Genomic DNA, 14,947 nt, shown 5'->3' with positions numbered 1-14,947 from the left:
TGAAGTTTTCTTTTTATGTAAGCACAAAGCAGGGAGAAAAAAAAAAAAGAAAACGCGGACTTGCTGCAAAAGTTCAAGCAATGGGCCAAAGCGTGACACACGTGACGCTGAAGGCTGTTGACCAGAAAATGGCGGAGCTACAAAGAGATGCCTGTGGCGATGCGACCGCACAACCGCTGGCTTTCGAAGAAACGCAAAGCAGGGAAGACCAATCATTAAGCTGAAAAAATTCTGAAAAAAACAGAAAGAGCACAGGACTTGAACGAGCCGTTCGTCCAAAGAGAAGCAAAGAATAAACTGCATTACAAGCAGCGGAAGAAAAGAAAGATAACTGGGTAAGGGAGACAGTAAGGTTGGAAGAGTGAAGTTCCATGTGCAACCGCGTCCCAAGCAACGAACGAAGCAGCGCGAACAGAAACTAGCAAAGCGAGATCATCACATTAGACAAAGAAAAGAGCAGGGGAAGAAACAGGTCAATGACGGATGAACCGAAACCACTGAATTCAAAGTACACCACAATGAGTCGTAAAGTTTGACTAATAGGTCGCTAGTCGATGATTCAACCACCTCACGAGTCGATTCGACCACATTTGTCATTCATTAAGGAATCATTAAAAATAAAATTTCGTCTATTGTTCTTAATCGTGTTTTGAGTTTTTTTATATTGATGATACTTGCGTGCTAGTGCTTGCTATATATTTCAATTAAACAGTACTGCACTTGATTTTATCGTTACTGGTTGATCTGCATACCTCTATCCTCGCTGTAAAGTTTGTCTTGGTGTGTGTAATATAGAGAGAAATTATATGTTCTACAATCAGCTTCTTCAATTTTGCTGAGCTCTCACACTCCTCTTCACTTTTCAATTAAGAATGTGATCATAGTCTGAGGTTGAAATGATAAATGCTCATTTGTCAAGCTGAAAAGTGGTTTGTTCAGGTAGAAATTAATAAAGCCTTCAATCTGGCTCAAAGAAAGCCGCAACATTTCCACTACTTCATCCAAAATGCTTTTCCACTTCTACTGTTCTAAATCTTGTGCAGGTACATTTCCAAAAGGCTCTCCGCTCGTAAGATGGACAGGTTTGCATATAGCGCAGGAGAGGGCACACACGTTTGTGGTCATATCACAATGATGAGGGTGACTTTTAGACTCTACAAAGTATAAACACACTCTTATTACTTATTACTTAAGCTCATTTCTTCAAGGTTGCTGTAAGCTGCAAGGTAAACAAGACAGTTCTTTGGCAACATATACGTTGTTCAAATTAACAGACAAATACCCAGCTTCTGGACAAAGATTTGCAGGAGAAACTTGTGAAGATAATAACTTGCGACTATCTCATTAATGATGTCTACTTGTATTCCTCGTCTCGCGGCTGTTTTTTATAGTTCGCGATAAAACTGTTCGCCATCGTTCATTACATCTTTAAATTCATGGAAATACATTATAGGTCATAATATTCGTTCATTTATACATGTACTTTGAATAGCAGCAGCTTGCAATACTCTGCAACTACCAGGCATAGTAAAGATAATTAAGAAATATGATATTTTAAAGATTTCCTGGTGCAATATTGTTGTGCAATGGTATTGAGGAAGTTTATCATATTCGTGCAGTGACATGTAAGAAGTGCAACATGCTTCTGGAAATAGAGGTATTTAAGAAAAACGATTTACTTTTTTCTTTGACTATAAATAGAAATGGAAAAAACAAAGTTCTCACATGGAACATAGCAGCTGCAGCTGTTGCCAGCGATGGCCTGTTGCTGGCTTCTGTATTTCGTGACAGTAGTGGAAGATAGGGTGCAAGGGAAGGTAGTACTTCCGACGGGGCAACTCTCGTAGGTGCTCAGGACTGTTGCAGAAACGTGAGTGTGTCAAACAGACGATTACAGAACGTTCACAACATACGTTCACGACAGACTCACAGTAGACATGTGAACCTTGCATGAAACTGAATCAACTTACAGCTCAACGAAGCGCAAGCACTCGTCTGGGCGGCGCTCAGAGTGGGACAGGGCGTTGTGGTGGTGGTAGGAGTCGTGGTGGTGGTCGGTGTTGTAGTGGTGGTCGGCGGAGTAGTCGTGAGGATCAGGCAGACGCTGCAGTCGTCGATGCCGAGGCTGACAAAGTCTGTTGAAGCAGATCCACTTTGTCGGAGCACTCGAAATAGGCTTGGAAGGCCGCGATGTCGAAGCTATCCAGGCTGCAGCCGGCTGGAAATAAAAGCCAATATCTATAAATCATCAATGGTTGCTGTGCTAGCAGAATCGACATTACAGAAATAATTGTTACAACTACATGCAACATTAGGTGTTGCGCCAACATAGCTTAAAGCAAGTTCTTTTGTTCCACAGCTTGCAAGACTGAGTTCTTTACTCTTTCTTTGTTTGTTTACTCGTCCACTAATCGACCTTCTCTATCATCCGACTGACTGACTCAATCAACCACCCACCGCAACACACAAACACACACACATTCAGTCACCCCCTCATTTTAACAGGTGCGTGCACACTCACACCTACTTACCTTGTATGATGTCACAGTCTGCTTCTTGCTCGTAGGTGATGTAGCACTGTGTCGTCGTGGGCAGCGTGGTAGTCGCTTCTGTTGTGATGGTAGTTGGCTCTGGTGTTGTGGTGGTTGGCTCTGGTGTTGTGGTAGTTGGTTCCGGAGTAGTGGTAGTTGGTTCTGGTGTACTGGTGGTTGGCTCTGGTGTAGTAGTGGTTGGCTCTGGTGTTGTGGTAGTTGGTTCCGGAGTAGTGGTGGTTGGTTCTGGTGTAGTGGTGGTTGGTTCTGGTGTAGTAGTGGTTGGCTCTGGTGTTGTGGTAGTTGGTTCCGGAGTAGTGGTGGTTGGTTCTGGTGTAGAAGTAGTTGGTTCTGGTGTAGTGGTGGTTGGTTCTGGTGTAGTAGTGGTTGGCTCTGGTGTTGTGGTAGTTGGTTCCGGTGTAGTGGTAGTTGGTTCTGGTGTAGAAGTAGTTGGTTCCGGTGTAGTGGTAGTTGGTTCTGGTGTAGTGGTGGTTGGTTCCGGTGTAGTGGTAGTTGATTCCGGTGTAGTGGTAGTTGGTTCCGGTGTAGTGGTAGTTGGTTCTGGTGTAGAAGTAGTTGGTTCCGGTGTAGTGGTAGTTGGTTCCGGAGTAGTGGTGGTTGGTTCTGGTGTAGTGGTGGTTGGTTCTGGTGTAGTAGTGGTTGGCTCTGGTGTTGTGGTAGTTGGTTCCGGAGTAGTGGTGGTTGGTTCTGGTGTAGTGGTAGTTGGTTCCGGTGTAGTAGTGGTTGGTTCTGGTGTTGTTGTGACTGTTGTCTCTGGTACTGTGGTAGTTGGTTCTGGTGTAGTGGTAGTTGGTTCTGGTGTTGGGGTAGGAGACTCTGTAGAGGACGATTCAAACTGAACTGTTGACTCCCCATAAGTTGTGGCTGTAGTCTCCGCAGTTGTTGAGATGCCTATCGTTGTTTCTGTCGATGCTGGCTCCGCTGTGGATGATAACGGCGCCTGGGTGGTGTCGGGTGGCGCAACAGGGGCGGCGGCTGTGGAGCAGCAAGGGTCTCAGTATCAGAGGACTGTCACCATCCTCCTTCATTCACCTCTCAGGTCATGACAGTGTCATCACTCACAAAACTCTCTGACATTAAGATTCAGCCCCTCACATCACACGACATGACATCCATGATACACTGCCGCACTTTACTACTGGGATTTAATTGAGAAAACTAATGGTCTGTGAATATATCTCTGTTTATCTTCCATCTATGTTTGTATCCAGCCACCTGTCAGTTTCTCACTCTATCCATCTCTTAATCTACACATGATCGTGTCGGTCTGTGCGTGTGCTAGTCTGTCTGTCCGTTTGTCTGTTTGCCAATCTTCTTCTACCTGTGATCTTGTGGCTTTGTCTGTCGGCCACTCTACCCGTGTGTCTTCTACTAATTTTGTCGGTATTTCTGCATTATTTTGTTTCTTTGACCGAATTCTGTGTTACCTGTGGTTGTGGTTGTGGTGGTTGTGTACAGGGAGGCACAAGCTGGACTGTCACACTTGAGGTCCTGCTGCGTAAGCAGCGCCAGCGCGCACTCGTACTGCTTGGGGTCGCACGTGCTGATGTCAACAGCTGACACAGAAATAGGTTAGACATAGGTTATACATACATGTGATGGACACACACACACACAACAGAAATGTGAGATAAACAGCCATGTTATAAAGTATTTATCACACTAGGGAAATATTTGACAGAGGAGAGTAATGTGTCCTGGAAACCTGTAGTAAACAGACACGAGATGGAGAGACGTGCTGAAGGCAGAATAAATTCGTGTGAAATACAACAGTGTAAAGAAATGTCAACAATTACAGTGTAAAACTGTGTAAGAAATCTACTCTGTAGACAAATGTAAACAGATGCATTAAGGAAATGTGTGTCTACGATATAAACGGACATTGTGAGGAAATATTAACAGACACAATGCGGAGATGTGGAATAAATATTTTTTGCAGTTATCAGTTACTAAACTTTTTCAGGCAGCTTGGCATCTCTAACCTTTGTAAGTCATCTGCTAACTTTCGCTTTCTTTCTAGTTGTGTACCATTATGGTATTAAAGATAAAATGCGTTGATAATAAACGATACTAGAATATTTTCTGAGTTTCTAAAGTTTTCCAGTGACCTGATGTGTCCGCACAGCAAACAAAGTTTCGCGTGTCCACGATGTGTGGAGTCAGTGATTAGGAAAGTGGAGCCGGGATATGAACGCGAAAACTTGAACGAAATGTTGAAAATAATTATATGTAAACTGATAAACTTCTATTATCGCCTCTATCTTTGGTATAAACAAGCGAGAAATAAGCAGTAGGTACTTGGTGTGCTGGCGGCGTCCTGGCAGAGCTTAATGGCGGCAGCGCTGACGGCTGGGCACCCGGTCGTCGTTGGTGTCGGTGTAGTGGATGTGGTAGCTTCTGTGGTAGTGGTAGCCTCGGGAGTAGTAGTAGGCTCGGGAGTAGTGGTAGCCTCGGGGGTAGTAGTAGCTTCGGGAGTAGTGGTAGCCTCGGGAGTAGTAGTAGGCTCGGGAGTAGTGGTGGTAGCCTCAGGGGTAGTGGTGGTAGCCTCAGGAGTAGTGGTAGCCTCGGGAGTAGTAGTAGGCTCGGGAGTAGTGGTAGCTCGGAGTAGTGGTAGCTCGGGAGTAGTGGTAGCCTCGGGAGTAGTGGTAGGCTCGGGAGTAGTGGTGGTGGGAGGCTCGGTGGTGGTGTAGAGGCACACGCTGCAGTCCGTGATGCCGTACGCCGCCAACTGCTTGGTGCGGATGAGGACGTTGATCTCACACGCGATCTGCTCGGAGGACGTGGCCAGGCTGCTGCAGCTCCCGGCATCTAATGGCAGACGGAGTGGGGGCGGTGGCGGTGGAGAGGACAGATAGTGAGACTAGGTTATACAGCGAGATACAAAGAGCGACTTCTTACTGACGAACGACGAGAGATTACACGTGTGTTCATTCTCTCTCTCTTTCTTTAACACTTTGTCTCGTCTGCGCCAATTCCGTGCTAAAGCATCTACTACTTTCCTGTCTTTACACGGTGGTTATATGAAAACTTTGTTAAACTTGGTAAAATGTTCCTCCATATGTCTCTGGTTAAGACGGGCATGTAATCTCTGTTACTGTCAACGCACGCACGCGCTGCGTTTTCATACATCCCTTACATAAATACATTCTCGCACATTCTCACTGATCCGTTCTCACAGTCTTACACACCTCAAATTCTCATGTGTGATTCTTACTCGCGCATTTATCCATTGTCACACTGGAGTGAACAAAGCTCACCCTCTACGATCTGACAAAGCGAGTGTGTCGTCTCGTCAAGCCAGCACATTGTCGTCGTTGGAATTGTCGTTGTAGGTTCCGCTGTGGTCGTTTCCGCCGGGGTTGTGGAAGTAGTTGGCTGCTCGGTTGAGGTTGGTGGAGGTTCTGTAGTGGTTGTTGAAGATGTTAGTTCTTCTGCCGTAGTAGAGGTTGTTACAGCTGTAGTTGACGATGTTGTTGGCACCTCTGGTGTACTGGTACTCGGCTCTTCTGTTGTAGCTGAAGTCGGCGCTTCTGTTGTAGTTGAAGTCAGCGCTTCTGTTGTAGTTGAAGTCAGCGCTTCTGTTGTAGCTGAAGTCGGCGCCTCACTAGTAGTTGGTACCTCTGTTGTCGAAGGTACCTTTGTAGTAGATGGCTCTTCTGTTGTACTCTCTGCATTCTCTGTAATAGGCACTGTTGTAGTAGGTACCTCTGTAGTTGTTGGTGCCTCAGTAGTAGTAGTAGTCGCCTCAGTAGTAGAAGTCGCCTCGGTAGTAGTTGGTACCTCTGTAGTAGTTGGCGCCTCGGTAGTAGTCGGTACCTCTGTAGTAGTTGGCGCCTCAGTAGTAGTAGTCGCCTCGGTAGTAGTCGGTACCTCTGTAGTAGTCGTCGGCGCCTCAGTAGTAGTAGTAGGTGCCTCTGTTGTAGAAGTTACCACTGTAGAGGACACCTCTGTTGTGTCTGTTGCGAGTTCTGTACTCGGCTCTGTTGTAGTCGGGGCCTGTGTCGTAGTGGTAGCTGTAGTTGTTGTAGTCGGCTTGGGTTTACAGCCGAGTAAGTTGGTTGCACTTCCATCCGCTGAAAGCAGAAAACAAAAGCTTGTTTATGCGGCTAAAAGATGTGGATGCTCAGTGTTCAAGTGTAACAAAGTGTAACAGACTCCCTTCCTCCCCACAGGTGTTCACGCCTTGTTCGAAGCTTTCATCTCCAGTCTGTCCTCCCGTGTCTTAAGTCGATAACTGAGTCTTGGCCATCTTATCAAACGTTCGCCTACTCACACCACTACGAGTAGGTGTTAGAATATAGGGCTAGAAGGTTCTGTTACAGTTTTGACGAATGACCACTCACACGCACGCGCGAAAGAGAGAATTTTCCTGCCATTAGACGAGCCTGTCCCCATAGCATTTAAGTACATAAATATCTTGTGCAAATATATTTATTAAATGAGGTTATGGTTTGCTGATCAGTAAAGATGAGGCTCATGGATAAGCTTTTCTGCATCTTTGGTTGAAATGAGTGACAACGAAGCTCCTACCCTTCTGTCTCGTGCTCCTCGGGAAGACAGGTGTTGACGGTCGCAGACGACAAATGTTTTCCGCAGTAAGAAACAGGCTAAATGCTGATTGGCTGTTGCCGTAGGTCACCCAACCTTGATGAAATACCCCATTCTTTGGGTAGAGATCTTTTTCTTGAAGATTGCTCAATGGGATGTGTGTGTCGATGTTAAAAAATGTCCGATATATTACTGAATGTTTTGACAAATATTTCCCTAGTTACAAAATAATTTTGGGGGCACAGGGAAGCGCAGACTACAGCAATGAAATGTGGTCATCCAGAAAATAGAGATGATGGCAACAGTCACGGTAATCGTATTTCAAAAGAAATGCAAAATACCCCTGTCGCTGCCTTTGTGTTATTTGTTCTCAGTATTAAACTCACAACACTATCGCTGTTGCCGAACTTCCGTGTCTGATGCTGCTCCATGGTGCTCGTCAGTTTTCTCTGAATTCCACAGAATTATTTATTATTCCGAATATTTGTCGAGACAGACCACTTTACCAAAAAATAAATAAATTAATTAAATAAATAAAATAAAATAAAATAAAATAAACAAAAGAAAAAAAAAAAAAACCTCCGTGACCTGTCTAAGCTTTTGGTAAACGCTGATCATCTTTAACACCGCGCCTTTATTTGTGCGCATGCGTGAACGTTACTTCACCTGGGCAGGCGATGGGGAACGGCAGCCCACGTGCTGTTTGCGCGTGCATCATCATCACCACCAGCACCACTCCAGCCACCTTGACGGTCATCATGGTTGACGCCTGCGAGTTGAAAGCAACCGCCGGAAGTACAGTCGGCTCAGGTAAGGCCGACCTCAAGCGCCACAATGGCGCCTACCGCCAGGCCCCGGAGTTTTTATGGTCGTGACATCATCACTGGAAAGGAAAATGATTGGCACCTCGTGGATCTTGGCGCTGATTGGCTGATGGCTGGTTAGCCCGACGTGGGTGTGTTGTTAAATTATGGGATATTTGTGTGTCTGTGTGTGTGTAGGGGGAGATAAGTACCTGTATATTAGTCACCTAGTGGAATGAGCGTTTCAATGGCAACTCTTTGCGTTCTTGGTCACCAAGAGTTTTAGGACAACTTTTTGGTTTTCAGGCATTTTGAGAATTAGTGGTAAGTAATAGTTCTTTGCTGAAAGAGGCCAGTTCATTACAATATGCAGGTGAGAGTAAACGAGGAACAAACAAGACAGGATTACTTGTATGAGGAAGAAGAGAAAACCTTAGACAAAGAGACGAACTACATCTGGATCGGTCTGAAACAAAATTCCGTCCCCACCACCATGTTCTTAAAATATACAAGCTCTGGAAATCCGAGAAGCGAACCTGGGCCATTGGGTTGTAAAAGGTGACTGTGGTCACTGTGCACAGACAAAGCGAGAAAGCTTTGTCTTCACACACTTTGAGCAACAAAGTTTTTTTCTGTCAGACTTTGAGGTCAAACGGAATCTTTCTTCTGTCCAACTTTCAGGTCTTAATACTGTGCTAATCTCCTGAAGATAATCGCTCTACACTCAATGAACGACATAGCAAGTGTTCAGCCTGTATACAAGCTGCTACGTGTACAATGAAGCCAGATGTCCTTGTGCCTCCGTCTGTACATTTGTCCATCCATCCATCCATAGCTATCGGTGTATACTTTTTATTTTAACATAAAAACCGACCGACGTAAGCGAAGCACTAGGCAGGTGAGAAACATGTGCTGAAGAAAGCCACGACACAGGTAGGTCAACAACGCCGCAGGTAGGACGTGCCAAAAGGCCCATCGGACCACCTGTCCACCCGTCCACCCTCATCATGGCCGCCACGTCAGACAGGTGGCGTGCGTCACGATCAATGGCCGTCAAGCAGGTGTTGGTGTTTGCGATCAATGCGCGTGCTGTCCAGTCGACAGACACACTTTGCCTGAGATCCGAAACGTCTGCAATGAAGTCCATATGTTATAAGAAACAAATCTTTACTTTATTTTTGTTGTTGTTGTTGTTGTTGTTGTTGTTGTTGTTGTTGTTGAACACAACTTGCTTTAAGAATATTCTTCATTTGCTTTTAAATACCTGATCTTCCTTGTTCGTATTACTTTTAATTTCTGTGTATACGTGTGTGTGTGTGTGTGCGTGCGTGCGTGCGTGGAGAGTGAGGGGAAGAAGGGGAAAAGAGAGCGAGTGAGAGAGTGGAATGGACGATCAAACCAATGTAAACAAAGTTTATTGACTTATTTATTGATTTATTTCTTGCTTCGTATTCTTTAAGTTTGGCACGTGGAAACTTTCATAGTCTTGACGAGAATAAATAGCGCTTCTTTGGTATTTTGAGCTGAATGGATGAATGCTGTTTCGTAGGAAGATTGTTACCAAGTATTTTAAATGTTGCTGTCAATCGAGACAGTATTTGTAGTTTAGTTTGCACTTTTTCCTGTCATTGTTACAGTTTGTGTCACAGTTACTCCTATTGTTTGACAAAATAATGCTCGGTTTGGTGTACACTTACTGGTGAGCCAGGAAATGAAAACACGGCTTTGAAAATAATTTGTATATCGTTTTTAATTAAATACCTGAAATACAAATTTAAATATTTAAATACAAATGTCCACCCCGTTCTAAAACCCAATATATCCATGCTGTATTAGTAAAAATAATGCGGAAGGGGTATTTAAAAAAGAAGGCAAAATAATTTAAGTTCCAAATCAACTTTAACCAATTTTTATTACTGAAAAAAAATATGTTAATGTAGTTCAATCTCTCTCTCTCACACACACAGAGAGAGAGAGAGAAACATATCTTTATTAAATGTTAAACTCATGAAATGAAATGATTATAACCAGAGCTCTGTTAAAAATAAAGCATAAAAATGGAAAATTAAACATGACTTTTTCATCTTACAACTCCATTTTCTACTAGCTTATCAACTTTAAAACAAATAAATATAAAATTTAGATAGGTGGGGCCTACCACTATACAAATTACTTTTTTTCTGACAGATTTTTAAGACAATATTCTACAGATTACCAGAAGTCTTATCATACCAGTCCTTCCAGAAATACAGCATCAACAAGCATTTGAGCTCATTTCAGCAACAGTAGCAGAGGACGCATATTATTGCATGCTCCTTTGTTGCCTGTTTTTATTGATTGATGTTTATGTTTAAGATGATTATATTATTGTACTCATGGTATGTATAATGCTCTTGATTTTTTCCTTATGTAATTTGATTGGCTCTGCTGTAACGTGTTTTATCTAGGGAATAATCAACAATTTGTAAAAGCCTGTAGTAATAAATATATTATTTTTTTTATTATGTTTAGATATATATAAAAAGAGACGACAGATTCTGCAGTTTATGTCAGTCAAGGGAAAGCACTCATGAATCGACTTCGTAGCGTTCAAAACAGAGTTATGTTTCTTTGAACGTTAACAGCTGTCTGCGTGCAATGGCGCTTGACAGCGTGGTGATGATAATGAGTAGTAGGCGACGACCACGACAAGACAATAAGGTTAAATAAGAATCCAATTTTAAAAACACTTTCCTCTAAACATAAAATAATGTTTGTAGACGCATATCTTTGAGCGAATAAATGAGACATTCTCATAAATGTCTACTTGTTTGATAGCGCGCATGCGTGAGCTTGAGAGTGGGCTTACAGGACAGCTTTTATTTATCTCTGATCTTCTTCATCATTGTCAACCTCCTTTCTTCTCCTTCATTTTTTCTTCTCATTTCCTTTCCCTCCCTTTTCTTTAAATGTCTCTTCTGAACGATGCGACTGTTCATGAGCTATTATCCATACATTAACCATCGAAGAAAGTTTTTGTTCCATTTTTAATTTTCTTTTTTATTCCTAGCTCTTCTGTTTTATGCTGATTTAAATGTAATGTAATTTTTCGTGTTGTTTCGTCTTTTCTCACAAATCACGAGCCTTTTTTAAAGGGAATTTATCTCATCTTTCAAAAGCAAAAGCTGTATTAACCATTTACTCCCATCGTATTCTTCAACACCTTCTGACATTTATTTCCCATAAATTTGTGTGATTTTTTTCCCCTCTTGCTTGAGAAGATGCTACTTTCACGTGACCTTCCTTGAAGCATCGTTTGTCAGCCAAGAAACCTGGTTGCTTGTGAGTTCTCGAATGTGAAGCTCTGGGGCCGTGTTCATGAAGGGTAAGTCGTTACCTGTAGACAAAGTTGGGAACTCAAGGAAAACCTCTTGTTTCTGTACTTGCTATAAAATGTTTTTTAGAACAATATGTCACTGTACCAAAGAATATTTTACTTCTAAATTATAAGTACAGTCTCAGAGGTAAAGCTCTACCCCTGGAGTGTGGACGCCACTTTATAACTACACAGTGGTGTAGGATGATGCTCGGCTTTGGGGTGGGGTGGGGTGGATGCAAACTCTCTGCTGACAGTGAATGACAAATCAACACTTACAAGTTTTGAGGGGGCGGCTATCTACCCCAGTGCTATGAAGACACGATGCTTGCCCTTGATTTACCCGGGATAACTTACCTTCGCTTCATGAATATGGCCTCGGCCTGAAAAACTCCCACAATCCACCAATCATCATCTGTCCAGCAGAAACGTGTACATGATTTGCTGGGCGGTCGGGTGGGGTGAGTAAGGCTTCCCTTTTCTATATTTCATATTCTAGACACTTGGTTTAGTTTAGACCTTGTTACTCCTTGAGGAGCATAGGGCCGCACTCTAGACACTGCTAACCATTTACTTTCATGGCCACTGCGTTATAAGAATCTTTACCATTCGTGAAAACTTAAAAAACAAATTTTAAGGTATCTTTATGAAAAGAGTGGATGGAATATTCTCAACACAAGGGAGTTGGGAAAGAAGATAAAACACGCTTGATTGAATTGCGAGCATTTGTGGCGGTCTTAACAGACAGGTTGCTCAGGTTCATCATATCTTATCAATTTTTCTGAAGGTGCTGCCCCATGAGTCGCATTGATGTATCTGTCTTGGTCCAAAGGACCAGTCTGAATGTTTCAAAAGAAAACCGGTTTTCGCATCACGTGTTCAATCATTAACCCATTAGGAAATGATGGCTGCGTCATGAAGCCATTCTAAAATAGCTCACTTTCGCACGCGCCAAATGAATATAATGCAGTGAGGACTGCATTTTGTTTACCCTTTGCAGACAAATCGACAGGAAGAAGGCTTGTGTAGAGCTATTGTGCTCACAGTTCGATCTTGTTCTCAATTTTCCTCAGCACCGGAAATAGCTTCAAGCGAGACTTTTGCCACAGATGATGGTCAGACCCTCGTGGGGCAGCTGGCAAATGTGGCCAAGACACGTTTTCTCTCAAAAAAAGTAGCTTTAAACAAGCTGAACACACGGCCTCAGTGAAACACGGGAGGTTCTCACGGGCATTCGAAAAAAGTGAAAACTATAATCTTGCTGGAGACCCGTTGCGTGCCTTCTGCTGCGATGGAGTGATCAGTGTTCGATACCAATCTGTTTAGGAAGGAAGCAGACTTCGATTTTGTACCTCGCGAACCTGCACGGAAATCTAGTGACACGAACGATTCACATCAGCCGTGGCCACAGTTTCTAGCTTCCATCAAGTTCTGACATAATTCACAATGGTGCTCTTAGCAAATCTGTCCGACATGTAAACTACATTGACAGCAGCCTGACTTTTTTTCTCTTTTCTCTGCGTGAGCTGTGTTGTAGAACCAGGCCAGGGTTTCAGAGGGAGGAAAGCATCTCTTAAATGTCGGCATGCTGATTGGGCAGCACCTCATTAGCATTAGCACATACCCAAAGCCTTCAAATTTTCTGCAATATTTAGTATCCAGTAATTACAATTCAGGTCAATCCACGTGTATGATCCTAAAAATAAAATTAATTAAAAGGGTGTCCGTCAGACATTAGCGAAAGTGTTATGGTCTGGTAAGGGCCAGCAACTCTGAGCTTGATTTTATGTTAGGCTGTTATTGATGCTTACATTGCTGCAGAAAGAAAGCAGAGTGTGAAAATAGTTTTAAAAAAATAAAGACTCTCCTGAAAAGAGTTAGCGCCACAGAATGGCGGCGAGACAGCGGCACGCAAAGGGCGCTAACCTTTCCACAAGGGCGACAACAACAAAACAGTAAATCTTGTCGACAGCAAGGAGTGGTTCACTCTCACAACTGTCACACGTCTTTGGGAGCAGACACAGCCAGGATTAGAAAAAAAAAAAAAAAAACAACAAACAAAACAAATAAATAAAAAAAGAAATGAAATCAGGAAACGCAAGTGTTGACATGAGAACCATCTACAATTGTGAAACTCGTACAAAACATTACAAAAATCATCTCAGACAATCGAAACAAAGCAAATTCACTGGCTAGAAGCAAGGCAGTGTATGTTATTCACTTTCTTCCAATATGTACTGGCTGTTGGGTTTCCTGTTCGACAAAAGTGAAAAAAAAATTACTTCGAAAGCAATCGTCTTCTAATTTTGATCGAGGAAATGTCTTCAGTAAATATTTTGTAGAAGTGAGAAACAATCTGGTTTTGATTTACCAGTCTGGCTTCTTTTTAGGCAACGGCTTAAAAAGTTATAGGGAAGCAGTGACGCCGGGGATGTACATAAAATAACTTTTCTTTCTTTCTTTTATTTGTGTTAAATTGATCTTTTTGTTTATCTCTGGGTAATGTTGTAGGTTGGAGCTAACTGCTTTAGTCTGACGGAGACCGAAACACATTCGCATACATATGTATATACACACATACACATATATACTCACAAACACACACGTGCACACGCATACATACACTGACATACACACATATACATGCGGATACATACAGTGACATACAATTTTACTTATACATACATTCAGTTACACACATGAAACGCTCACGTTGTCGAAGGTATGAAAACAATGATGTACACACGCATTCACACAGAACAACAGATGAACAAATTCAATACCCACTCCCCCGTCTAAACTTGGGTTGCCACTGTTGTAGCAACAGACTTCACTGTGCATCTCCTGACAGGCAGGGAGTGGAAGACAGGAGAAGACTATTCCAGCACCAGGCCTCGTGTCAGTCTTTTGGAGAATGATGGAGGGAGGAGAGAGGAGTGGAGGGAAGGCTGATGGGAAACACGAAGCACACAGTACAGAGGTGAACCAGACATGGACAGACATTTAATGTGCGTGTGCGTGCGGACAAGCTTGCGTGTGAGTGCATCAGACAGTCTGGGATGAAGATGAGTGGGTAGAGTGCTGCCACGGTCATTCCCACCCGTATGTACGTACACTGACTCCAACGTTCACGCGCACACACACAAGCAGGCACACAAAACATGCATTACCCTGATTTTTTTTATGGGAAGTTCTTTCTCGTCTCTCTGTTTCTCTCTCTCACACACACACATTCTCTCAAAGATTTACCTAATACACCATACATTTCCCAAAATGAAGGCTATTAACTTCTGTTTGTTGTCAAGAGTTTCATTATCATCATAGAATAAATTGTAAAAAAAACAAAGAAGAACCAAATGTGTGAACCTACATAGGCGCACCTTATCCCGAGAAGGATGAAGAACGAAGAGGTGCTGAAGCAGCACAACCTGCATCCTACCTGAGGCAATGTAGTTAGTCCACATTTAGCTCCACCGACGAGAAAACCAGAGCACAAATAAACTGAGAAAGAAGATTTCCACCTGGTACAGCACCGTCGGTCTGTCGGTAAACCACGGAACTGGAGTGAGCTGACAGATGTGATGTGGAGGGACAGGAGAAAAACTGTCGGAGAGGCCAGGTGAAAATAAGTTAGCAATCAGCGAGAAAGAGAGGGAGAGGAGGCAGAAAAGTAAATCCAGACACAATAG

At 43.1% G+C, this 14,947-nt stretch overlaps 1 protein-coding gene across 2 annotated transcripts; it reads right to left on the bottom strand.

Moving 5' to 3' along the window:
- Positions 1-8,258, bottom strand: LOC112553422 (mucin-2-like). 2 transcript variants are annotated; one of them, XM_025220626.1, is made up of 8 exons: positions 7,767-8,258; positions 5,810-6,625; positions 4,851-5,360; positions 3,980-4,108; positions 2,532-3,527; positions 1,971-2,218; positions 1,726-1,857; positions 1-231 (listed from the first exon to the last, which is right to left on the bottom strand). In XM_025220626.1, the coding sequence occupies exons 1-6, from the start codon at positions 7,858-7,860 to the stop codon at positions 2,094-2,096; spliced, it is 2,670 nt and encodes an 889-aa protein (XP_025076411.1). In that variant the 5' UTR covers positions 7,861-8,258; the 3' UTR covers positions 1-231; positions 1,726-1,857; positions 1,971-2,093. The 2 variants fall into 2 exon arrangements, with proteins under 2 accessions (XP_025076411.1, XP_025076410.1); XM_025220625.1 differs by having other exon boundaries at positions 2,532-3,534; positions 3,981-4,108.
- Between the last annotated feature and the right edge of the window lie 6,689 nt (positions 8,259-14,947).

The sequence above is a fragment of the Pomacea canaliculata genome, linkage group LG12, assembly GCF_003073045.1.
Source record: "Pomacea canaliculata isolate SZHN2017 linkage group LG12, ASM307304v1, whole genome shotgun sequence".
Classification (NCBI taxonomy): Eukaryota; Metazoa; Mollusca; class Gastropoda; order Architaenioglossa; family Ampullariidae; genus Pomacea; species Pomacea canaliculata.
This window is presented reverse-complemented; position numbering and strand designations above follow the sequence as displayed.